The sequence below is a fragment of the Trachurus trachurus genome (assembly GCF_905171665.1).
Source record: "Trachurus trachurus genome assembly, chromosome: 7".
In the NCBI taxonomy this organism is placed as follows: domain Eukaryota; kingdom Metazoa; phylum Chordata; class Actinopteri; order Carangiformes; family Carangidae; genus Trachurus; species Trachurus trachurus.
The window spans coordinates 21,622,086-21,647,211 of NC_139901.1; the positions used below are offsets into that span (position 1 = coordinate 21,622,086).

At 42.4% G+C, this 25,126-nt stretch overlaps 2 protein-coding genes across 2 annotated transcripts; both read right to left on the bottom strand.

Moving 5' to 3' along the window:
- Positions 1–1,542: 1,542 nt before the first annotated feature.
- On the bottom strand, positions 1,543–16,555 carry cttnbp2nlb (CTTNBP2 N-terminal like b). The gene is made up of 5 exons (XM_083975030.1): positions 16,459–16,555; positions 13,749–13,856; positions 4,970–5,224; positions 4,267–4,374; positions 1,543–2,912 (listed from the first exon to the last, which is right to left on the bottom strand). Exons 1-5 carry the CDS (start codon positions 16,462–16,464, stop codon positions 1,605–1,607), a joined length of 1,785 nt encoding a protein of 594 aa, XP_083831156.1. The 5' UTR covers positions 16,465–16,555; the 3' UTR covers positions 1,543–1,604.
- A 3,359-nt stretch (positions 16,556–19,914) lies between these two features.
- On the bottom strand, positions 19,915–24,812 carry LOC310988363 (cytochrome P450 3A27-like; the record flags this gene model as incomplete). Its single annotated transcript, XM_083974938.1, has 13 exons — positions 19,915–20,027; positions 20,108–20,270; positions 20,341–20,567; positions 20,654–20,814; positions 21,068–21,143; positions 21,235–21,362; positions 21,464–21,615; positions 21,715–21,806; positions 21,962–22,075; positions 22,165–22,264; positions 22,366–22,418; positions 22,504–22,597; positions 24,742–24,812. 13 exons carry the CDS (start codon positions 24,810–24,812, stop codon positions 19,926–19,928), a joined length of 1,533 nt encoding a protein of 510 aa, XP_083831064.1. The 3' UTR covers positions 19,915–19,925.
- Between the last annotated feature and the right edge of the window lie 314 nt (positions 24,813–25,126).

Genomic DNA, 25,126 nt, shown 5'->3' on the forward strand with positions numbered 1-25,126 from the left:
TGGTTTTTTTTGTTGGAGTCCTAGAATATTGCATTGTTAACCATAACAAACTGTTTATTGTGTATTGGCCAAAGCCAAGTGAACGCAATGCAGTTGCCATGTAAGGCAAGATCATAATACTGTATACATTACATGACTTCTGTAAGGCCACATACTGTATGTGTTACATGTCTTCTGAGTAGGCTGACTCTGGATCAGTTACTCGTTAGCTAGACTAAGTGCTGTGTTCAACCCTCACACTATACTACAACTGTGTGCCGATCGGTTATAAACTTCAAGACTGTACTGCCCCATTCTGTTGTACAAATAAATGGATTGAACATCTTGGCTGTCACACTCTCTCTCACACACACACCTTGCATAGCTGACCAGATCCAGGAGACTGCCAGACAAAACTTTTAATGGAAAAACTTTGAGACACTTTAAGGCAAGAGTAATTTATTTTAAAAACAGCACTGGGTGTTGCAGGTGCTCATATTATTTAGTTAAGATGTTTTGAGGGACACTCCCTCACAGACAAGCAGTGTATAAATCAACAGACTTATAGGCTAAAATAATTACTTGATAATTACTTTTGAATTCTTGGTTTCAATAGAGAGAAAAAACATTGTAAACCTAAAAGAAAAATCTGCTGTGTAGCACTGTAAAGACAACAAACAATGCTATGCAATTTTTTCGACATGTACTACAGAAACAATCGTTAACAGTAGCAAGACTCAATAAGCTTTTAGTCCCCATTTTCTTCATGGATGTAATATGCCAAAGAGTTATCACATAACCAGGATAAATAGTTATTGGATTGAGTGAAGCTGAATTGAATGTTCCCTGAATAAAACATATGCAATTGTAGACATACAGTATTTTACAGTAATGTAGTGCAAAGCAAGGATCTCCCTTTTCAAGACAAGATTCAGTGTATTCATGACCAGTAGAAAGAAAAACAGCACATGCATTTGATGTTGTTCATTGGAACTATTTACAGGCTAATCTTCTCATCTGCATAAGAATTCATTGGAAAAACTTTTACAAACTACTCACTATTTTATTGTGAAAAGGTGATAGCTACGTGTCTGTTACATTCTACATCCATGGATTTAAGCCTTCTTCTACTTGCTATTAAGTCTGGTATCAGACTAAAGTCTTTTATTCTAAAAGGACTGGCAGTTTAAGCATTAGGGGGAAAGGGAAAGAGTGTTGTGCTATGAAAACCTATTGACATTTTTTCCCTTCATACATGTTCACTCGGCTCCCTTAACATGGGATTAAAGTGGAAAATGATTGAGATATTTATTTTCATTCCAAAATTTCACTCTTGGAAATATTTTATAGGCATTAATAAAGACAGGAAAGGTAATGTAACAAATAATATATGCAATGAAATAATCTTAAACATATTATATGATATTCTTTCCCATTTGTTTCTCAAAGTGTGGCATAGAGGTAGGGGTGCAGCACACTCCTAAATCCACCTGTTTGAACCAAAGTTAAGAAATGTCTACACTACTGATTATGAGTGTGTGCTCAAGGACTAGCAAAGCTGAACATTACAGTAACTGATGATTAAGGCCTGACTCATTTAGCAGTTATTTTATATGATCTGGCCGTTAGCTGCTAGAAGATAAAACAAGGTCAGGTTCCTTGGCTTCCTCTTGCCCGTTGTTGCTGTGCCCACAGTTCCCCGTCAGCTCTGGGAAGAGGCTGGTCCGGGCAGAGTGACTCGGCGAGCCTGGAGTTGGACTCATGCCTGGCTTCTTGGGAGGGATGGGAGGAGGAGGATGGGTCCTGTCCGAGCGAGGAGTGAGGGGGGAGCGGATGCCCGGAGATAGGGGCCCAGAAGAAGGTGACCGCCCCCCAGGTGGAGATGCCGCTATATTACGGTAGTCCGTACCAAACGGAGAGCTGCTGATCGGCGCCAGCTTGGCTCCCGCTTGCTGGCTGGTGAAGCGGGACAGCACCTGGGTGACTGTGTTGCGGGCCAGCTGCTTAGCTGTGCTGTGTTCTGGTGGGGGAGGGATGGAGGAGGTGGTGGGAGAGAGGTCTCTGGGGGACAGAGGCCCACCGTGCTGCTGCTGCTCCAGCTCAGCCTGACTCTGGAACTTGTGCCGGGCAGCGTGGAATCGCTGGTTGACGCTGGTCTGGTAGGAGGACTGATGGAAACCGGGGCTACCTAGACGCTTGGCGAGAACGGGCGAGGAAATGGGGGACGAGGAGAGAGAGGAGGAGGCTGTGCTGGATGGAGAGTGAGGGTGAGTGTGAGGATGAGGGTGCAGAGGGGATTGCAAAGCTGCTCCTCCCCCATTCTCTACCACTCCTCCATTTTCTGCCCCCCTTCCCTCCTGCATTAGTTCTGTCTCTTTATGAGCGTTATGGCCGTTGACCTTTGACACTGAGGTGGATTTAGGAGTGACAGTTATCTTTCCATCTGGTTCAGTCTGAACAGAGGTGGACACCACCATCGTCTTGGAAAGTGACTCCTTCGTCTCCGTCACTGCCTCCTTTACCTCCTCTTTACATCTGTCCGGTTCTGCCAACCTCTTCCTCAGCTCCTCCACCTGTCTCTCAAGCTCCCGACTCCTCTCCTCCTCTTTGCTGATCCTGGCTTTCATCTGCTCTCGTTCTGTGTCGAACTCAGCCAGCTGCCTCTCAGACCTGGCCTCCAGCTGGCTTGACCTGCTTTTCTCTTTTTCAAGAACCCCCCGGATCTTTTCCAGGGTGGTGGTCTCCTCTTGGAGCAAGGTGCGAAGTTGGCTGACCCTCTGAGCCTCCTCCTGGGCCTGGCTGCTGGCTTTCTGGAGCTCCAAGGTCAGACTGGAGGAGAGCTGCTGCTGCTCGGACAGTGACTCCTCCACCTTGCTCACCAGCTGTGCTTGCTCCTTCTCTAACCTCCGCACAGTTGCACGCTCCACTTCCAACTAGAAGGAGAGGAGAGAAATAATGAGTCAAGGCAAGGCGGCTCTTCCTTATTTGACCACAAGGAGGCAAAAGAGCACTGCTCTGATGCATCAAACCAGACAGAATGAGACACAACTGAAAAAACATTACAAAGGTGCCAATAAAGATATTTTTTGTATAAACCATATAAATGTGTTTTTTAAACTAATCTCAATATATCTCTATACTATATAAATGTTAAAAATCACTATAATGTTTAAGTCTAATTTCTAAGTCTGAGTCTACCATTGGCTTTCTGCTATAAAACAAAGCTCATCTTTTACAATTTTTTTAATAATTTACCAATAACATGCATGATACCTCCTCACGTGATCTTGTTTCATTCAAATGGCTTATCTTAAATGAATGAAGTGGTATAAAAAGTGTAGCCTATTTGCTTTATTCTTCAAAAAGCTTATAAAAATGGAGCCTCATATCATGAAGTTTCAAAATGGCTGACATCCTTGGTCAAACTCAAAACTCAAACTAAGTCCACTTGAGTCACAAGGAATCAGGAAAGGGGATGAGGTTTTAGAGCTGGAAGAGACTGATAAGAGGGGCAGTTCTTCATGTTTCACCTTATCCAAGAATTATTTGCTTACATGGCATGTTTATGGAAAGTCCAGCTTGGTGTGAGGTAATAGGAGGGTGACCGGACAGCTTTGAAGCTTTGATGAGTAACACAAGGAAATGGGAGGTGATGGAATACAATTGAGTGTGTATGAGTAGTGTACAAAAAACAACACAGACAGGAAAGGCCTGAGGAATACTGGGAGACAGTCAGGAACTCTTTCTTACATAAGGCCCTTGTGCAGTTTGTATGCTGCTGATTGTGCGCTCGCAGCGTGTGTGCGTGAGCTGACCTTGCGTTAGACATGGACATCCATTATCTCAGGTTTCCTGCGGCCATAAAAGCACCATAGCTGCTGGACTAACTAAACAATGGCTTCTTCCGCCTCTGTTTCCTATGGAACAGCCCTGTGCTTGTGCGTATGGGCGCCTGTGTGTGTCTTAACAGGCCAAGCCCTCTCCACCCTACTGAGTTACACAACAGTGGAGCTGCGCTGAAGCTTCCCTGCTCAGTCGCTGGGTTTTAAATCACAGCTACACGCTGTGCAGACAGGCAGAGGAGAGGGGAAAAGAGGAGGAACAGAGGGGAGGGAAAAGGAAGCAGAAAAAAAATCTCTCCCGACAGATGTTCCCATCCATCAGCAAGTGAGCACCAGCTTCACCAAACAGAAACTTGTACAACTGTACAACACACCCACACATATACATACTCATACAGCAGAGCAGTTCATGTAAACTCGGCATCTTTTTACACGTCAGTCACACCTGTTGCAGCAGTTTGCCTCTTTCTGTCTGCAGCATGGTGGCGAAGTCGTCACTCTGCGCAGAGTCCTGGGCACGCCGTCGCTTCTCCTCCTCCAGATCAGCGATCATCTGTGAAGCACATGGCCAAATAAAACAAATGATATGACATCACACGCAGACAGGTTTCTTGCTGCAGGATTAAGTGCATAAATTTGACACCATGCTCAAACTGGCAAATTACATTTCTTTGATTTATTTTTCCCGCCACAGACTGTATTACTGCTGTGAAACCTGTCCCCTGACTCATCAGCATGCATAGAAGAACCTCTTCTTCTTTACGAGGTTTTGTCTTTTTCATCAGCTCTCTAAAGTTGACTCCTAGACAGTCTATAAGTTGAGTGTTTATAACGCCAATAAATCCGATGTCATGAAGCTCCTTATCACCCCTCTAGGCCTGGGCGTGGCTGCCGTCTGTCAGCCTCACTCGCCCAAGCCAAGTCTACAGTGTCTGAGTCATGGAGACAAATAGATACATGCTGGACACATTCACACACACAACAAGCCTATTGTACTAGTGTGAAGCCCCGTGTGACAATGGCTGGGTACTTGCAACATTACCTCCTTCCCTCCCATACAAACACACAAATGTGACATGGCAGACAGAGCTGGAGAAGTCACAGAATGTGCGATCGTGACTGTGCATGAGTGTGCTTTGCTCTCTTACCCTCCTGTGTCTGCTCTCAGCAGCAGCCAACTGTCCCATCATCCGGTCCTGCATCCTTTTGCAGTGAGCCATGACCAGTTTAAGCACAGCCAGAGGATTAGGGCCCACCGCTCTGCCCTGCTGCTGGTGGGTGTGATGCTGGGTGAGTGTGTTTTGTCGCTCCTCAGGTTCGCTGTCCCTCTGCAGCGCCAGGAATGGATCGCTGAGGTCGTACTGGCCGTAGCGCTCCTGGATGAAAGTATCTCTATGTTCAGCCTGATAGATACACACAAACATACAAACACACAAATTATTGTGTTGTTAGGCAGATGCATTAAATTACACTCAAGTCTTGACTCTCTTGAAAATTAGTTTTACCAAATGCATAAACAAACAAACCACAGAAATGCATGTAAACATAAATATACATGTATGACTCAGAGCTGATTAAACAAATAATTAGATGAGATCCATTAAATGTGTATGGCCTCCATCCAGTGACTTACAGGAAGACAGCATTAATAAAGGTGTGCTTATGTGTGTCAGTAAATGGTTTTGATAGATGAGTTCCCCTTTCTACACTGCAGCTCAGGAAAGAATGTGTGAAGAAGATAACATGAGGCCCAAGTACCAGAGCCAAGAAAAACAGTAACAAGCAACTCATCACAAACATACTGTGGAAGCAAAAGGCACACACACACACACACACACACACACACACACATCAGCACATGATGCACGAGAGATGACTGACTTGTAGATAATAACATTAGACGTTTCACATCCACACCATCACCATCACGCATACACACTCAGCACTTTATGTGCAGGAAATCAGTGTGGGGTGATGTTATTGTCAGTGTCAGCACAAGCAGATGGTGTTTCCCCTCAACCCAAACACAAAGAGGAGGTGAGGCACGGCTGTCCAACCCCCACCAGGGACAGATGTTAACTCCTCCCCAGGGATGAAGGGGTGAAGGTCCAGGCCATGAAATCAGACAGACACACACTCACACACACACACACACACACACACACACACACACACACACACACACACACACACACACACACACACACACACACACACACACACACACACACACACAAAGACAGAGCTGTCTCAAGTGAAATGGTATACTGTACCTTAGTTAAAACAAAATAAGTGGATAAAAAGCGACTGTATACTCAAAAATAGATCCTCCTGGGGTATAACATAATGCAGGGAAACTAATTCTTATCTTATTTCAATTTGTTAAGAGAAACTGGCTGGAATGAGAGGTGAATTTGTGATAGGGCCTTTGTTGACCTCACTCCAGGTCATCCTATGTCATCAGGAGGTCTCATTAACTACGTATAGTTGGATGGCTTGAGTTGTGAGGCATGCAGGGTCAGCTGGCGGTGCTAATGATGCAAGCACATGCCACAAAGCTCACTCCACGTGCCTCCAGGACACCCGTCTCCGTCTCCCCATGCAGTCCTGATCAAAACACCCCGGTCCCCCCTGCCCCCGTCATCCCACTGCCCAAACATGCATGGCACTGCATTCCTCTGCCGGTTCATCATCATTTCTCAGAAAATGCCTCTTTCCACTTCCGCCTCTCTGTCAGACTCTTTTTCTCACACTCTCCAAGACCATACTGCAGCTCAAATACACACACATACACACACACATACACCCTGAGGGTGTCAGTAAGAAGGCTTTTTCAGTGGCTGCACAAAGAATGCGACCCTCAGTGAAGAGATTACAGGACTTGCACAAAGACACTGTCTCAATGCCCTCAGTCCCATGCATTGTCTCCATGTCTGACCCAGTAGGCTTCAATATGTGAGAGTAGTTATGAGTGTATGTGTGTGTGGTATGTCTCTTTTTTCCTTTTCTGTGAGTACAAAACATGCGTGTGTACATGTGTTTTTGCACTGGGCTTTGGAGTAAAGCCGTAAAGCCTTTTCATCTAGCTGCAGACAAAACTGCCGCTTCCTGAGTTAAATAACTGTTTAAACAGGCCATTAAGGGGTATGTGTGTGTGTGTGTGTGTGTGTGTGTGTGTGTGTGTGTGTGTGTGTGTGTGTGTGTGTGTGTGTGTGTGTGTGTGTGTGTAGTAGCACTAGCCTAGGCCTTGGGCTCTGGTCTCTCATGATTTTCTCAGGACACAACTGATCATAATGACAGAGTGCGCTTTCCTTTATGAGAGAGTGTAAGAACCAAACCCTCTCTGTTGCAAAGCTCTCATTTCTGCCCAACGACTGATGATAAGTGTCTCTCCAGCTTAGTTGTGGGAAGAAATAAATTACATCCTATGAATTTACTATTTGTGATCCATTTCAGAATCAATAATTTGCTTTTGAAACGGTACCAAGTACAGACTTTGTTGTATGTGAGATGAAACTGTATTTCATGCAAAGTTGTAGCTACAGTATAGAATTGGATGCACTGCAGCTTGTTTGATCATTGCCATTGTTCAAAAGCCTGTGTCCTGTCCTCTGATGCATTCCCACAGCTTTAGCAAGGTGTGAAAGACAACCTGATGCCTTTCACCTGGTGAAATTCTCTGTCAGTCAGTTACCTACAACCTCGGGGCACAATCATGCCCTTGTGTGAAGTGAAAAGAGCCAGGGAGTCCTGTTTCCTTGCTGAGCCTGGGTAATGGATGTCACACAATGAACGCAGCACTCAGCATGGGCAAAGTTACAGCTCTGAATGGTGTCGGGTACATTTGCAGTGTAGTCACTTGTATAGTTTATCTGCTATAAATCTGATGGATACGCATGCATATAGGAGCATCTGTGTGTGAATCTATGAGCATTGCATATATTTGCTTTATTGTATGTGTGCCACACTGCATAAGCTGCTGTCTCCAGGGTAACATCTCAAATCCAGAAGCTTTGCAGTGGGGCTTATGGGAAAGTATGCATTCCTGGTGAATTAGTCCGCTCCTAAGAAGAACAGTTAGACACACAGAGACAAAAGGACAGCAGGAACAGACCTGTCAGATATGAAAAGCCTCTTTCATGGAACTTAAAACTTGAAGAGCAGTAGAAGCGCCAGGGGAGGACAATGCACTGAGATGCACCAAAATCTTTCTTTTGTAAAACAAAATCAAAGTGGTGTATGAGGCAGCCTTTCACTTGTGTTCTGTTGTTTCAAAGCAAACGCCTTATTTATTTATTTCTACAACATTTTGATTATAAACCTACAATACAAGAAGAGCAGAGTGTCAAGTCATAGTTTGTTTGAGGGCAGAACATCAGACAGAGCAATCAGATGTGAACATTTCTGTCTCTGGCTTCAGGATTTTAGAGGTAAAAAGTAAGTGGATAGCTACTCTCATCTAAATAATGCACTGTTTATCATCACTGCTGAAAAGCAGGCATTGGCAGGTGAGAGAGATCAATCCACTGGAAGTCACATCTGATTTACCAGAGCTGGAGAGGCTAGAAGCCCAGACAGTCAAACAACAATAAAGTTTTATGTCTCATTAATGTGTATGTGATGTGCAAATTAATGTAAAGAAAAGGAAATAGCATACAAAGACTAATTACATATCACATACACAGGCCAATAGTAGGGATGCATTGTTGTTAGGAACTAGAGAAAGAATTTGGCATGACAGAGATGTTGCTGGGGACTAATGACTAGCCTGCTAGCAACTATGGACAACATAATCATTAACTAAGCGACACTTCGGCAGGATAAGAATCTGCAGTATTGTCTTGGGAGTGCATATGAACCAACTCAAAGCCACGTTCACTGGTTGTTTTTGTTTCGTTTCGTCACTTATAATCAGAGGAGCTGATGAGTTGTCTACTTCCACGTGGGGCAGATACAGAGCAACTTTATTGTTCCTCTGAGGTCAGATTTCAAATGACGTGTTTTTGTCCCCACTCCATTTTCATTTCTGCCAAATACTGACAACTGTCAGTGACAAGTGCATTGGCTGCATAGATGTAAGTTTTTTCCCCCAGCTAACTGAGCAGGTAGCATACAAAAGGATCATCAGCTGCGGCTATACTGTATAGAGTTTTTTGACAGTGACTTAACTGAACCACATAGTAAATTTGTGAAGCCTGAACAAGTTTAAAAGAGGTTAAGACTTATGGAGAGGCTGTTTAGTGCTTGAGTGTTTTCGAGTTTGTTATAATGTGACAGTTCTCTGTGGGTTTGACCCCTTTCACAGTATGTGTAGTCACTTAAAAATATAATTGCTTAGAGCTCTTCAGACAGAAACACCCATTATGAACTGACATTCCCAGGATGTGAACACGCATCATTTGCATCCTGAAATGAGCAGGTGCTCTGTTCTACTGGAGTGTTGTTTTCTAGCTTGGCATTGTGGACTCCCACAGAGAAAGAGAGACAGGGGGGTGAATTAAGATGCTTTTTCAAGTGTAAGCTAAGGTGTGTGCTTAAGGCTTGAGCTGCATCCTCCACACCTCCCACCCACACATTAACCACAGATGGCACCGCGATAACTGGGAAGACGCCAAACAAAACCTCACTTTACTTTATGGGCCGAGCAATGAAGCAACTCTAAGTAATCTTTAACCGCCTCAAATGTTATCATCTGTGGTTAGTGATGAAACACAGAAGCAGGTGCTCTCACCCTTTGGTCAGGCAGTGATCTCTAGATGGAACAAGAAACAAGGAAGCATACAGTTTTTCTTGAAATAGAGTCAAAAGTACAACTGGTGGGGCAATTGACTGACACAGATGTAAGCAGAAGCTTCAGTGAAAAGCAGTGATTTTTCTTATCTTGGACTGGCTGTTGTCTCAGCTTGGCCCGACCTCCTTTATCACTATTTTATTTGTAACAGGCAAATACTCCTTTGTTCAGTGCAAATAGCAGCGAAGGGTGGAGTTCATTTCATTACAGATATGAACCTTTAGCTTATAACCAGATCTAGGGACAAGAGAGGCTGCTATAAAAAGGCATCGTGAGGAAAGGTGTGTGTTTCTGTCTGCATCAGGTACTTTGATGTCATCTTAGAGTTTTCAGGTCAGGGAGCTTCACTCTCTCAGGCCTCAGGCTCAAGTGTCTGATATGAAAGCACTTCACTGACATCAGACCAGTCTGCATTACAGTGGTACATTGGTTATTACATGTGCTTTTAATGGTACCTTACGTGCGGTTTCTGCTGTGGTTTGTTATCATGTACATTCCCCCCTCCAATCTTGACAACATGTCCAAATTGTGCAGCAACTCTTGTAAAGTAACAGAATATACAATCTTATCTGAACAGCACACTCTAGCCAGGCCCTATTGTTTATGGAGTCAGGAAAATACGTCAGCCTGCAAAAATAGACAAAGCATTTTAGGATTACAGGATATGACATACTATGAAAAACAAAAACAGGTCCTGCTGAGCATGACTTTAACTTTTTTAACTACATAACCCCGGTGGTCTGGACAAACAAAAAAACAATTCAGAAACAGAAATGTTTGTTTCACAGCCAAAGGTACTGGAGACAAGGGACTTCAAAAAGTTGAAAGCAGTTCCTTGTTGCAGACAGGAGGTTTACAATGGCAAGACAAAGAAAGTGAAAGCTTTGAAATCCTCATCTGTGTTATGTCAATGAACAAACAACAATTTTAAACGATGACACACAAATCATAGTGTTCTTGTTCATGTTGAGTACAACATTCAAACACATGTAGGGAGGGATAATTATCAAGAAACAAGTCTGGAGGTGTGAATTCGAGCTACTTTGGATCTGTGGATGTGAACTGTGTCTTGTAATAAAAGAGATCCTAGACGACTTTCAGTCAATAATGGTTGATCTGCATGAAGCTGGAAGGGCTATAAAGTTATCTGAGAGATTTTAAATATTCTTCAGTCTACAGTACAGTTGGACACGCTCTATAAATGGAGATGTGGCTGCTCTCCATAAAAGTGGGTGTTGAGCAAGGATGACTCAGAAAGCACAATGCAGAATGATCAGGAACATAAGAGAGAAAGAAAAAGCTAAAGTCATTGGAGCTGGTTAACATCTAGTCTGCCACACAAATAATGGTGTTTATGGCAGGACATTACCGAGGAACAAAATGTCACTGTGTGCCTGAAAAGAGCAGTTAGAAACTTCACAGCACTACTGGAAGAATGTTTTGTGCACTTAAACTAATGTTGACTTGTTCGGAGAGAATATGTAGCACTGTTATTGGTGTATAACAGGTAACGAAAAAACCAACATAAGAACATCATCCCAGTGGTGAAGAACAATGGAGGGAGCGTTAATCCTGTTTTGCTGCCTGTGGGCCTGGACAGCTAAAAGCCAAATGATGGAATAATTGAATCAAGGTATCAAGTTTGCTTGAGGTTACTGGTACCAAAGGAAAAGGTATTAACTTTGTAAGGGGTTCACTTACTTCACTACACCATTGCAGCTACAGTATAATCAATGAAGACACAAAAGATTATAATTCTTTGTGATATTATCTTAAACACACCACGTGTGCTTACTCTGGTGACTTAGAAGAAAGTCAGATCATATCTTATGACTTACTAATAGATAACCAGATCATTCCAAAAGGTTCACTTTCAGGTTCACACAGTAAGGTTTACTTTTCCTTTCCACTGTATTTCTGAACAGAGTTTGTTTTGACACACCTCCCTCACCGAGTATTTCACCTGCGTCAGTTTTCATCTTGGGAATAACATTCCTTTGAGTTACAGTATAGACAACCTGCTCTATGCTGGATCTGTGCCATCTACCTGACATAGAGGAGTTAATAATAGCAAATTCTTCCTATATAGATATAGACAATGATCAACTCAAAACACATGCCACTCCTGTTGGAATGCAGGACCTGTTTCTGGTGTCATGTTTTCAGGAATGTTCCCTGCAGTAAAACTGTTCACCTGCTCACCACGGTGATGAGAACTAGGAAAAGTAAAATCAAGAATGTGTAGAGACACGTCTCACAGGAGACACCATTTCAAATAAGTTAACACAGTTCCACATTTTAGGGGGATTCAGGTGACGGAAGTGTTAAAGAGCGCTTGAATACAGTTGCCCCGAGCAGTGCAGAGGCATCCCAAGTACTTGCTGCTGAAAAGACCAAATATTTAAAAGGAGGAAAAGAGTGTGTGGGGGGGCACCCCTTTGTCTTTTTCAACCGTCCTCACATGCAAGTAAACATTGCTGGCACACACTGAGCTTGGTTACTGTGCCATTTTGGCTGACTACACTGGGAAGACAGCACTGGTTAGCACAAGTTAGAGAAGAACACTGTTAAAGGAACTGTTCGTAGCATGTTAAGATCCTGGGGGGGGGGGGGGTCGCTGTGGGAAGATGGGAAAAACAGTCAGGGCAGAGAAAGCCAAGCTGTACAAACAAGACTTCCTAGGTGCCAAATTAATGCACAGACACAGTGCTCAATATTGGACACATTAGTCCGCTATCAACCCCTGACACTCCCCTCTGCAGGCCACATGTCCACACATAATCTGCCCTAGTATGGACCAGTCAGTTAAAATGGTGCACAGCTCCCCAGTGGGTACAAGGGAAGTCAGTGATTTGAATCTACAACTCTGTACATCCTCTCCACAATAAACACCACAGCCTCTAACTGGCCCACCAGAGACCACCAGAGTGTGCGTTCGTGAGTGCGGGGGCTGATAGGGCATAAGTCATGGTCGAACATGAAAGACCCCCCATAATGTGGCTGTGTGTGAGGAAGAGAGAGGGAGGAAAGGAGGGAGAGGAAACGAGCAGTATAGCAAGAGAGAGAGGAATACTTAGGGTGACTGTGTGTGTGTGTGTGTGTGTGTGTGTGTGTGTGTGTGTGTGTGTGTGTGTGTGTGTGTGTTTGCTTTGAGTTTCGGGTAAAACCCTGTGTACGTCAGATCTGGGCAACTGCCAATCGAGACATATCTAAGCTGGTGTGGTAAGAGCGGCTCCCCCTCAGGCCCTGACACGGAAATTATCTCATAATTACAGCCTTTCTTGCTGTCTAGATAAACTTCACTATGACGGCCTATTTATTAGAGCAAGACACTCACGGTTGCTACTTGCCTCCATCACAACCTCAGCCACTATTTCAGACAATGAGTCAGGCATTTAGGGCCTAAGTAGCTTCATCTAAACTGCTGTGGTCATGGAGAGAGCCAATCAGAGCCAAACACTGCAAAGCATTGTGGCTGCAGATAGGTGCACTCTGAAAATGATTCACAAAACTGAGGATAAAAAGGAATCACTGTGTAAGATTTGTGCAGAAGCATTTGCAATTGTTATGTTACTCCATTCATGGTTTTTCTTTCTCACCCTTTCTCACCCGTCTCTATTTAAAGTGAAAGCAACTGTCCTCATCTTCACTTTAAATTTATTAAAACACATGTTAAAACAGTCAGATATAAAGAGCAATATGCCTGAGCTGCATCTAGAGGCAATTTGACAAAGGACAAATAAGGTCTGGATAATGGCTTAACTGTGAAAAACAAAAGAAAAACACTACATTGCAGCTGCGGCCAGAGACTGAACAGACCAGCAATAATGTTGGTGCTGGGAAACCAGTGGGGCTCTTGTGCCATTGTCTTTATTAGCTCTGTTTCCTCACTTTCCTGTTTACATATCCCTTCTGTGTTGGCTGACATTCTTTTTTGGGGGTGTAATGCTGAGACGGGTTAATTTTAGCGTTGAAGGATGTCGTCAGTGAAGAGAGGACAAAAAGCATTGCATTTATTTCTCAATTTTGATGTAGATACTCTCTTAAAGTGAACTGGGGGTGGTGGGGGTGGTGGTGGTGGTGGTGGTGGTGGGGAGGTGTTCAAGATTTGTGTAGAGTTGTAGAGTCCAACTCACCCTGAGGGTGTGTATAACAACATCCTGGGCCTCCAGTTCTCCCTCCAAGATACTGAGGAGAGTCAGCAGCTCTGCTCTGCTCAGAGCCTCCACATTCATTGTCTCCTCCTGAAGAAGAAGAAACAGAAGGAATGGGAATGAACATGAGAAAGAGATGATAATGATTAATATGACCCCATTGTTTTTCAAACCTGCTTTTATTATTTAAAAAAAAGAAAAAGCAACAAACTCATGCAAAATGCAGTCAAAATACATTCAACACAGGCAATATGAGTGCTTATTGGAAATACATGTATTCTCAGAATCGCAGTTACTGGTTGTATTTATGTATGTATGTGTATGTATGAGTGCATTTTTCAGTGAGTGGCACAGAGCCGATATAGGATGGGACTTGGGGTCCCATCTGTGGCCTCACTGGGTTATAAACAGGAAGTCATTAGCATATCTGCATGTTAAGTTGCTGAGGGACTGAGGACAGTTGTCTGCTCTGCTTTGTTTTGGTACAGTACCAACTATCCAGAGATTCTTTGCCAACCATGGACGGTAAAGTGAATGTGACTGTTTGAAACAACTTATGTAGCACAGACTAGCACAAAGGGATTAGCCATCACACCCTCTGTTCTCTGTCTCCTGTGATTCATCTGTTAGGCCCAGTCTAGTCATAGTGACCAGACATAACACGCTTCACACAGCTGACATCATTATCCTTCAAAAGTAGAAAATGACAAAACACAGCTGACTTCATCTTTTAAAGTAGGGGTGAGGTCGCTGTCAGGTTATCCTCAGAGCCTCATAGTTGTGTGGCTGCTCCTCAGAGTGTTAATCATGTGTTGGACAAGTGAGCTGAGCTCTGTGATCTCAGATAACAGAGGCTGTAATGATCAGCCTGTCTCTTACTCCTCGCATCATGAATAAACAATCTGACAAGTAACAAAGCTCAGTGCTAGATGCCTTAAGGGTTCTGTCATTTGCATAGTGTACACTTCCTGTCACATTAAAGCAAAAAAAGCACTAAAGTATTTTATTAAAGTCCAAGACGAGCTACTAGAGCAGCTTTACTGCTGCAGTGCTCGGCATACATTCTACCAGTCTCTGAAGGACTCTTCCAACGTATATTCCCTCATTAAGTGTTTTGATGAGGATGGTGGAGAGTGCAGCTGCCCGTCATGTGGGTTCAGCTGGAAAAGGTAGGTATAACTCATGATTCTTATCATTTTCACAGACAATTCAGTGACAGAACAACAATCCTCAATTGTGATGTTACTCAACTCAAGTTTTCATTCAATTACTCATTAATCTTTGTTAAAAGCAACTGTTCTCATCTTCACTTTAAAGTAACTCTCAAACTTTCCTCTCCTCTGTGCTGCCAGTGAAGGTTAAATCTCAAGTGTGCTGTTTACTTTCCCGATGCAGCGTCCCAGAACATTTTAAGTGTCTCCCAAAAAATTCCTCGGTGCATTCTGTGGCTCACCACACATTCACAGCAAAGCAACAAAGTGTGAATCAGTAGTTATTTACTGGCTGCTAACTTGACATGTACTGCAAGGGTGGTTTTCCCGTCCTGCCCAACCAGGCACCCTAACACAAACACACACACACACTGATATTACGGTTAGTTTAGTTTAGTGTGTGTTTGAGCCGCTGGCTGTCACTCTAGAGACCAAGCTCACTATGTGTCACCTGATATCCGTAAATCAGCTTCCATGGAAAATCATTCCAACATTCCAGGGATGCCCACACCATGGGAATCATCGCTCAAGAGAAAATCCCTGAATCCCACTCTGTAGCCTGAATGGTTTCAAGTGGCAGTGTTGTTGCAATTGAGCTTTTGGTATAGATGAGCTAATAACAGGCCAATATGAATATTTCAATGGTCATGTCATGAGATATTACATTCATGCAGAGCAGGGCATATTTACAGGTCAATACAGAAGCCAAGCCTATAATTTGGCAACACTGGTCTGTGGTGAGTGTCAAAAAAGTGCCACCCTGTCCCCCTCCCTCTGTGTGTATACTCACTCAGCCAGTTCATTGTTTCCTCACCCTTTTTCTTGCTTTGCAACTATTTCTCTCCAACTCTGGGCTAAACTTGGCTGGGAAACCAGGAAGGGCATTGCGCTCTGCTAATGTGTCCAATGTGCAGGATCGGGCGGTTCAATGTGTGTTCAAAGCGATACATGAGCGCAGTGGTTGCCCAGGAACAGCATAGGATCCACCTGCCGTCCTGGGCCTTTGTCTGACACAAGCGGCTGCCACTATTTTTCCATGCCGGTAAACTGCTATTATGTGTCACACACACATCAGAATAAACATCAAATTACCTCTTATGTTTATAGATTTCCTGTAGTGATAATGGAGAAATCAATACTGCATCAATATGACTGGTATTCACACCCATTAGCCTGGAAATCAACTCAACATATTGTAAAAGCCCATGGATCTCCGCGAGAGTTGATCTGATTTACGATTCATCTTGAGATTATTTTGGGCTTTATTACTTTAAGTCGCATTTAGTTTGTGGCGGTAAAGTTTCAAGAAAACCAGAAAAGGCAAGCCCAGTGTAGTACGAGCAAATATCAGATGAGGCAGGGATCTCCTGTCTATAGACTTTTGCATGTTTAGGTTCTCACTAAAAAGCCGCAACAGACTGGAGGTTGAATTCCTGTAAACCAGCAGCAAATATGAGCACGAACTCCCGTGATAAACATACCTTCATGCGCTCTGATCTCTGTTCATTAATTGTTGTGCCAATCCAAATATGAGGCTCCACAGCAGCATGAATCAAAGCAGTCCACTGTCACAGGCACTCCTGCTCTGAGCGAGGCGAGTGCGAACAACAAGACGTTCAATGACGAGGCTGCCAGCCAATCAGAGGGGCGTAATTCAACAATCTGACCAATGGGAGGCCCGTTCGTCTATCAAGGGGCGGAGATAAGGGCGTTCCCGAGGCAGTGGGGATAAACCTCTTTGTTTCAGACACAGCGGTGTCCCATCATCGATCTCGTGGGGGCTGACTTGTTGTGACTGCACACTGAACGTACAGGTTAAATATTTCGCACATGTTGTGGTAGTTTTAAGTTAAAAAAAAAAAAAAAATTGCTCCTGCACACATAACCCATGTATTTAGAATAGTGATGGAGCCGGTTATTTCCCCGTAAAACTGACACTCGCAAAGAAGAGGGCTTGCATCTTCTTACACGCGGTGTTATAGTTCCTCTTCATGGCCATAATGCATCACAGCACCCTCCCTGACCTGTGGCCCTGTCAATCAGCCTGGGGTCAGTCCAGTTTGTCTAGGTGTGAACATGCTGCATACTGTACCAAACGTGCCTTTACGTTAACACTCTTCTGCAGCATTTAGTTTAATTTAGTGCACACAACGAGGCAGGATTTATGTTGCATTCATAAATTATAAAGGGAAGTTGCTTTATGTCCATTTGTATTTTAGTTTCTTGTGTGTATAACTGACTATCATAGGAATACTGGAGATTATGATTCAGAATAAAGAAGTAGGACGTGGTAGTTTTGTCATTCAATATTGTATTCACGTACATGAAGGGACTCATCCCCTTGAAACAGTGTCCTAACAGTTAGAGCAGAGAAAGGGTTGGCTTTGAATAGTCTAATGTTTATCTCCTTCTTTTGTCTCTCTGTGATTATGACACCTCTACTGACCCAGCCTTATTGAAAAGTAGGAACAGAAACCTGATAGACCAGATGTTTTGTCAATGGATCTGGTCCAGATAGTCATTGTTGTTGACTAAAGTTTTCAAAGCAGTGTTCTTACAGTACACTATGAGCCTGTCATTCTCACCTCTGCACACAGCGGCATAAAGTATAGGCTCCTCACAATTACCCTCACGACTAGTAATACAACCACTTATGGACTCGAACAGGCATGATGTGCAGTCTGTGAAACCACAATATGAAAACACAGCAGGTGGTTGTGTTTTCATTAACAAACAATCATGTCTCATCATGTCTCAGTATGCTAATTTCACTGGCTTTGTATTTTTCCAAGTAACATCCGCTCAGCTAATAATAATAATGATAATGTCTTTGTAATGCTGCTCAAATCAACAAACAGAATCTCACTTCATTTCCCAGTAACACCTTCTTAAAACTCTATCACATGTCAATTTTGTCTCAGATTTATATTTGGAAAAGTAAAGTATCTGTTTAAAATCAGAGTAACATCATTAAACAAATCCAGTTACAGGCAAATATACCCACATGTATATTAATGAGACACAAGTGATACAGAACAAGTGGACAAGCCTTTTAGTTTGGCCCTCTGACAAAAAATGTCCCTGCAAATGTAAAATCATCTTCAGTTAAAGTGACCATAGTGCAGTACCGATGGAGAACCTATCAAGGTGTCAGGTAATTGCGCCATTTAAAATGTAATTTGTGTGTAATACACATTTAACCACTAGAGTGTAGAGGAGGTACTCATAACAATGAGCTTTCTCATGCTTCTTGAGTGCATCAATTTTGAGTGGGTGAGATCTTTTAAAACAGGAAATATTAAAAATGCTATGTTTTTATCCAGTGTTGACTGAAATATTGTGCGCTCAAACTTCTTTAAGAATGGTGTCCAATTACACTATACATGATCATTAATACCACAGCATAACAGGTGGAAATTAGAAAATATTGGTATAACCTGGCTCAAGACATCTTTTCTTGTCTCACGAGATTAATGTTTTCTCTGACCACAGCACGTCATACTGGAACAATACTAGAGCTGTTCTCAGAAGTATGGCTGTATTGTGAAAAAATATGATTGGTAGAAGATTGTGTAAAATCAGTTAGCAGTAGTTTATCTTCAACATAGTGCCTGTTCCTGAACTGAAGAAGATTTAATAGCTACTTCTTTCACATGAACACTCTTACAGTATAGGCAGACAGGTTATCCCCTAGTTTACAGAGCCACTTGATTGCCAGCTTCTTCATACTGAATAGCCAATGTTACGATACGATACGATACGATACGATAAACTTTATTGTCCCGTTCAGGGAAATTTGTCTTGGACACTGTAGCTGCGCCATAAATGCCTTAACGGCCACAATGACAAAAACAAACAACAAAAGAACAATACACCTCAGCCATAATGTTACGCTCACTTAAACCAGATAATCCCAAGTGAGTCAGACTCAGGGTTAAACTTGTGGAAGGCACGAGACAAAGACAACATCATCATCCACTTGGCCTGCTTGCGCTTTTTCTTTAGGCCTGCCTGTGAGGTGTACCACATGACAAGCTGTCAGTTCCATACATTAAGCAAAACCAAACAGAACATACAACAACATGGAAACAGGCCATGTTGGACCATTATTGATTTCTTCATATTGTGCTTTTGCAGTACATTCAACCTGACAGCTGTTACATTCACTTATACATACCATTGGTGCTTGTATTTTTTTTGTCCCTCCACAGGTCCTGACAAGAGGATAGGCAGTTTGTGCAGGTGGGTGCAACTGGCCAGTCCATCCACATTCTCTCTCTCTCTCCATTGCTGAATCTCTTACAGCAAATGGCTTCTTTTGTTGGGTTTTAAATAAATGTGATTTGTTCATTCTTTCAAGTACAACTAATTCCCTCATTTTTCTAAGAACCAGGTCGTTATCCTGTACTAAAAGAACTTTAAACTGAGAGGGTAATGAAGGAAAACTCAAAGCAACAGTCTGTGATTACATCTTGAAGTTTATTTCCTCTAGCACTTTAGAAGAGTAGTGGTGTTGTAGTTGTATCCCTTCAAATTCAAGACATTAAATTATACTGTCTGTTAGTACAAGTACACTGAGAAACCTAACAAATAAAACATGTTGTTGGTTGGGTTTTAGTTTTCAGCTGAATAGAGAATGCAAAGCAAATGTCAGTGAATGGTTTATTCAGATAATACGAGTTTTGTGATTTTTTTTTAAAAAGAAGGGAATCCACAACTCAGATTTTTATAAATTGAGCTTGAACTGTTCATATATTTTGCTACATTTCAAATTATACATACTATAAATAAATGTAGGTGAGTTGTTTGTTAGTCTTCTTGAAGCACAGGCAGCTGTATTTTAAAAGAATAAGAATATGTGTTTGTTTTCTATAAAAGTGCATTTATGGAAGCATACACTGATGACTTGATGGTGAAGTGAGAATTTCCAGGTAACAGCTACACCAAGTCAACCTGAAGAAGAATCTGCAGCACTTGCTCTAGGCTCCAGCCTCACTTTTATGGGTGTCTTGGGTGTAGTAAAGAAATCATTTGCCAACACCATTGGAATCTAAAAAAAAAACATCAATCATCACCATCAAAGCGTAAGCCCCACTTTCTTTCCATCATAAATAAAAAATGTCCTCTCACCTCCGTCTCCTCGCAGGTGACAAGACTGAAGTTTTGAAGGATCTCCACTATGGCCAGCTTCATCATCAAGACAGCAAATCGCATGCCAAGACAGTTTCTTGGTCCAGCTCCAAAGGTTAGGAAGGCATAAGGATCTACGTTGTCTTTGTTCTCTTTGCTGAACCTAAAAATACACAAGCAGGAATCGGTTAGTTGTTCAGTCAAATGATCTTGCCATTAATCCAGTACAATACCTTTCAGGTTTGAAGGTTTCAGGCTCAAACCATAAAGCAGGGTCACGGTGAAGAGTATAAAGTGGAATCATGACAGTAGTTCCCTTAGGGATGGTCACACCGTTCACTTCAATGGAAGTTTTTGCCACTCTCTCAAGCCGATTATTAATGGGATACAGCCTCAAAGACTCATTCACCGCCATGTCCAAATATTCCATCTGCATCAGGCTGTCATAAGTTGGCTGACCCTGGAGGAGAGTAAAGTTTTACAAAGAAATTTGTTAGATTCCCAAATTGGGGTGCTGAAAAATTGCATTTGTACAACCTGAACAACCTTTTCTGGGAAGGTTTTATCAATTTCCTCCTGCAGTGTCTTTTGGACGTGTGGGTTGGTTGCCAGGTTGTAGGCTAAAAAACACAGCGAGCTGCTGCTGGATTCATAGCCAGCTAAGATGAAAATCATAGCCTGAGAAAGGATCTCATGATCAGTGAGCCCTGCAACATAAACACACCATGATTAAGTTAGTATTACTACTGTATCATGTTAAAAGTTTGGGGCAGTTAGATAATGATGATGAGTGGAAAAGCTCAACAACCATAGCTTGGACAAAGACTCTTCTTTTCTTCAGTCATTGGAAAATGAACTTTTCTGTGATTAATGTTCCCTAATATTTTTATTAAGTACTTTCCCTCAACCTACAGAGATTATACTGATACTTCAATTCCTCTGTTTGGTTTCTTTCTCTACCTTTTTGTTCGCTGGTATCATTTTTGTCCTCTGAAAGCTGAGAGTCGACCATCAACTGCATGAAATCCACTCGGTTCTGCCAGATGAAAATGCAAAAAAAGTGAGTTCAACAGAAATGTTATGAACAGAAACCCAAAATCAAATCAATTGTAACTACAGTGAATTACTTTGTGATTATTTTTATTTCGCTCAGATTTGATCCTCGTTATAGAGTTGTAAAAGAAATTCATCACGTCAGCAGGGAACAACGACAAACCGATCTTCTCAAGGAATGGTCCCAAGAATGGAAAAAGAACTGAAATGAATAAGAATTGAAAATATACTAAATTCAGCTTGTTGGGAGGACAAGACAAGACAAGACAAGATATTCTGATGACAAATTAATGTTTGATATACCAATCACTATTAGCAGGGGATTCTTGAAACTGAAAATTGACAGCAGGCTCTTAATGTTTGTCACAAAAGGGTCGGAGGGTTGGTTGATGGAATCCATGTCTACACTGAAAGCAGTACCGGCCACAACATCCATACTGTAAGGTCCAAATACTCTGAAAAAAGGACAACATGTAATTCCAACTGACTTCAGTAACAGCTCTTACCCTTGAGCAAGAGACGGCTGATGAAAAAGCAGTGGGTTCTGTACTTACTGTTTGACCTCTACGATGTCTTTCTTCTCCTTCACTTGCTTATGAAGGCCCTTGATTAGATTACTTGAGTGCTTCAACATTATTCGATACATCTGCCTCAAAGTGAATAATGAAAACATTTAATCATCACATCCTTTTGTATGTGGATAGCAAACGTGTGAGCCTGTGAATCAAATATAATTAGAACACTCCAGAAAGCAGTGCTACACTTCAAGTTCAGAATACACTTTAGTGAGCGCTTTTCAACCTCTTTCAGTCGGCCACTTGTGAATGATGGAGAGAGCACACTGCGGATCCTCTTCCATTCCTTGTCTTCTGCCAGGAATACGGCATCATATAATTGTCCGTTCAGGCCCACATCCTAAACAATGCACACAGAGGTTTTCTTTACACTGGGTTCTTTAAATTGTATGAGGTATTAAATTGCCCCTGCAGTGTTTTTTTCTTTACCCGTCTGTTTGTGAAGACTGTATAACACTCCTTAACCAGGACTGTTTTGATCATAGCTGTGTCCATTACAGCCAGGAGAGGCTGCCTGCCATCATACAACCTTGTAATGCAATGGCGAGTATTGTAGTGATGCAGTTCAAGCCTGGAACATTGCATGCAACATGAATGACATGATGTAGTCTTTCTTCACTAATTTCTTACCCCCAAAGCTTTCCGTATTTCTGGTAGCATTCCGTATCAAGATACTGGGCGCCCTGTGGAATAAAGTGAGAGAGAAGTGACAAATATATCAAATATGGCTACTCAGATCACCGTATCAATCTGGAACACGCATCTCACCCTTCTGTACTCCAGATATGTTCCAATAAAGGGCAAAGGTGTGGGTCCTTGGATACCAATTTTCTTGAAAAAGCTGTATGGAGCATATCCATATCTAGGGATTAAAAACAGGATTAGAACACTAAAACCAAATCCAAATTTTAGTACTTTGGGATTTTTCTCCAGGCTTTATGTCTTTCATGTTAGACGCTATTGTGATGAGTGGTGATTATGAGCACGGCTTGACTGAATATAAAGACTGGAGGTGGGCAGTGTGGAGGAGGTCACAGCAAACACACAGACGTGACAGCTGACAGCAGAAGACAGGAAAGATTTAAAGGATGACAGGGACAATGTGATTGTCTGGATGAAATCATGACATGATCTAACATCTGAGGTCTTCTGACTGGCATGAAGAATGGGGTCAGAGATGGAGAACACTCGAGAATTGTGAATGGAGGCAGAGAGGAGATACTCTTAATTCCTGATTGAACTGTTACTGCTTCATTAGCCAGATATTCAATGCCTGTCTTCAAATGATGAAACTACCTGGTCATTTAAAATACATTGAAATGGACATTTTATGGAGTATATTTCAACTTGAAAATCACAGGTGTCACATCACTAATGCTGGAGGGCTATGATTTGAATGCACTGTTTTCTTTGCATGCAGATGGTGTCTCCTCCATAAAATGACTAATCTATTGTTATTAAATACTGAGCTTCACATGTGGGCTGAATAAGTTTGCAATTTAATCTTTTATTGCTGTCACAGTCTGACTCATACAGCCATGACAAGGAGGGAGGCGCAGCATTTTAAAGGTCAACATAAACAATTTATTCATCAGAAATCAATGAAAATCTATTTTTTTTCATATCAGCATGGATGTCTGTAACATCAGTGTGATCAGGGTAAGCAAGTTAGCGTGTGAGTGTTGTTTAGTGCATTAAATAAACAGAAACTAAAAGAAACTGAAGGTGTCACATCACTACAGAGAGATGGATACAGAGGGAGGGAGAGGAGTGAATGACAGGACCTTAATTTTATGGGCTGCTGAACACTGGACCCACGGTGCCACCAGAAAACACTGATGACCAAGATGCAAAATGAATAGCACACAGCCACACACACAGCAGGGGTCGCCGCAGCCGCACAGCTATCAGCTTTTTTGTGCATAAATAAAATATTTTCAAGCAGCAAACCATCCTGCAGCATTATCATTTGTTGTGTAGCTTGGGAACGCTTGTGAGGCCGAGTGTGTGTCTGTTGAAGCAGAACAACCACAGGCTGTATATGCAGAGGTGGAGCTTCTGTGGAGGATCACTTTATACTCAATATTTTATACTATGTACTATTTTCTACCTGGACATTTTAATGGAGGATTTAAACTTGAAAATCACGGGTATTCTACAGGTTTTTCACAGCAGGGGTTTTGAATCAGCACATGCAAAAACATCCAAATCCTGCTGTAAGTAATTTCAAAAACTGTGTCTTTAAAAAAAAAAAAGATGTATGGGTCAAATAAACACATGTCTTTTTCTTCTTTATATTGTTACAGATATTTGGGAATATCACACACACACACACACACACACACACACACACACACACACACACACACACACACACACACACACACACACACACACACACACACACACACACACACACACACACACAAAAAAAATCTTACTATAATAGAACATTATACTGTATTTTGATTGTTTAGGGGAAATCCACTTTAAAGGCACACACTGTATACTGTATTTTGTAAATCCCCATAGTCCAGTAAATCACAACGACAGTCATGTCGTACTTCGGTGTGTGAGAAGCTCGGCTGTTTGTGCCTTGCATAACAAACAGGGCATTTTCATCTGCAGTAACAGAAACTTGTCAAACTGTGCTTGTAAACCTGAGTTGTGCAATATCTGTTCTGTGGTCGAATAAGGACGCGCGCTTGGGAAGAAAAACGGGAAGGGAGCACAACGTAAACCAGATCCATCATGTTCTGACCTTAGTTTACTCGCTTCTGTCAAACCTCTCCAGCGACACTAAAGAGTTTTTACAGCGCAACAACTGCCTGGTTATGACTTCACTCAACGACACGAACTACCGGTAAACTAAAGCAAAACAAAGTTCAGCTCTTCAGAATTCTTCATTCTACAACTTGCTTTTAGAAAAGTAAACCAAGTCGTTTTCCAAAAGGCTTCCGCCTTTACGCATCTTAAAGCGATGTATCTAAATAAGGTCATACTTACATTGCGATCAGAGCCATGATAGTTGCTACTAAGACCCATGTCTCTATGGAAAACTCGGGAAAGAAGCTCATCTTTGCTCCCGTGTGGACTGTAGGCGATCTCCCCCCCACTGAATGACCTTTACCCCCACCCACCCCCTCCTCTCCTCTCCTCTCCTCTCCTCTCCTCTCCTCTCCCCTCCCCTCCTCTCCTCTCCTCCTGTAGCTCCAGGTCCTCCCATCTCCAGAGCTGCAGTCTGGGTCTTCAACCACCTTTTGCTGCCAGATCCTGTTTGATGCCTGCTGCAAAGGTATGCAATGTTTTTTGTTTGTTTTGTTGTTGTTGTTGTTGTTGTTGCTGTTCTTACATTTTGTCTGCATTTGCTGTATCTCTCTCCTTATCTCTA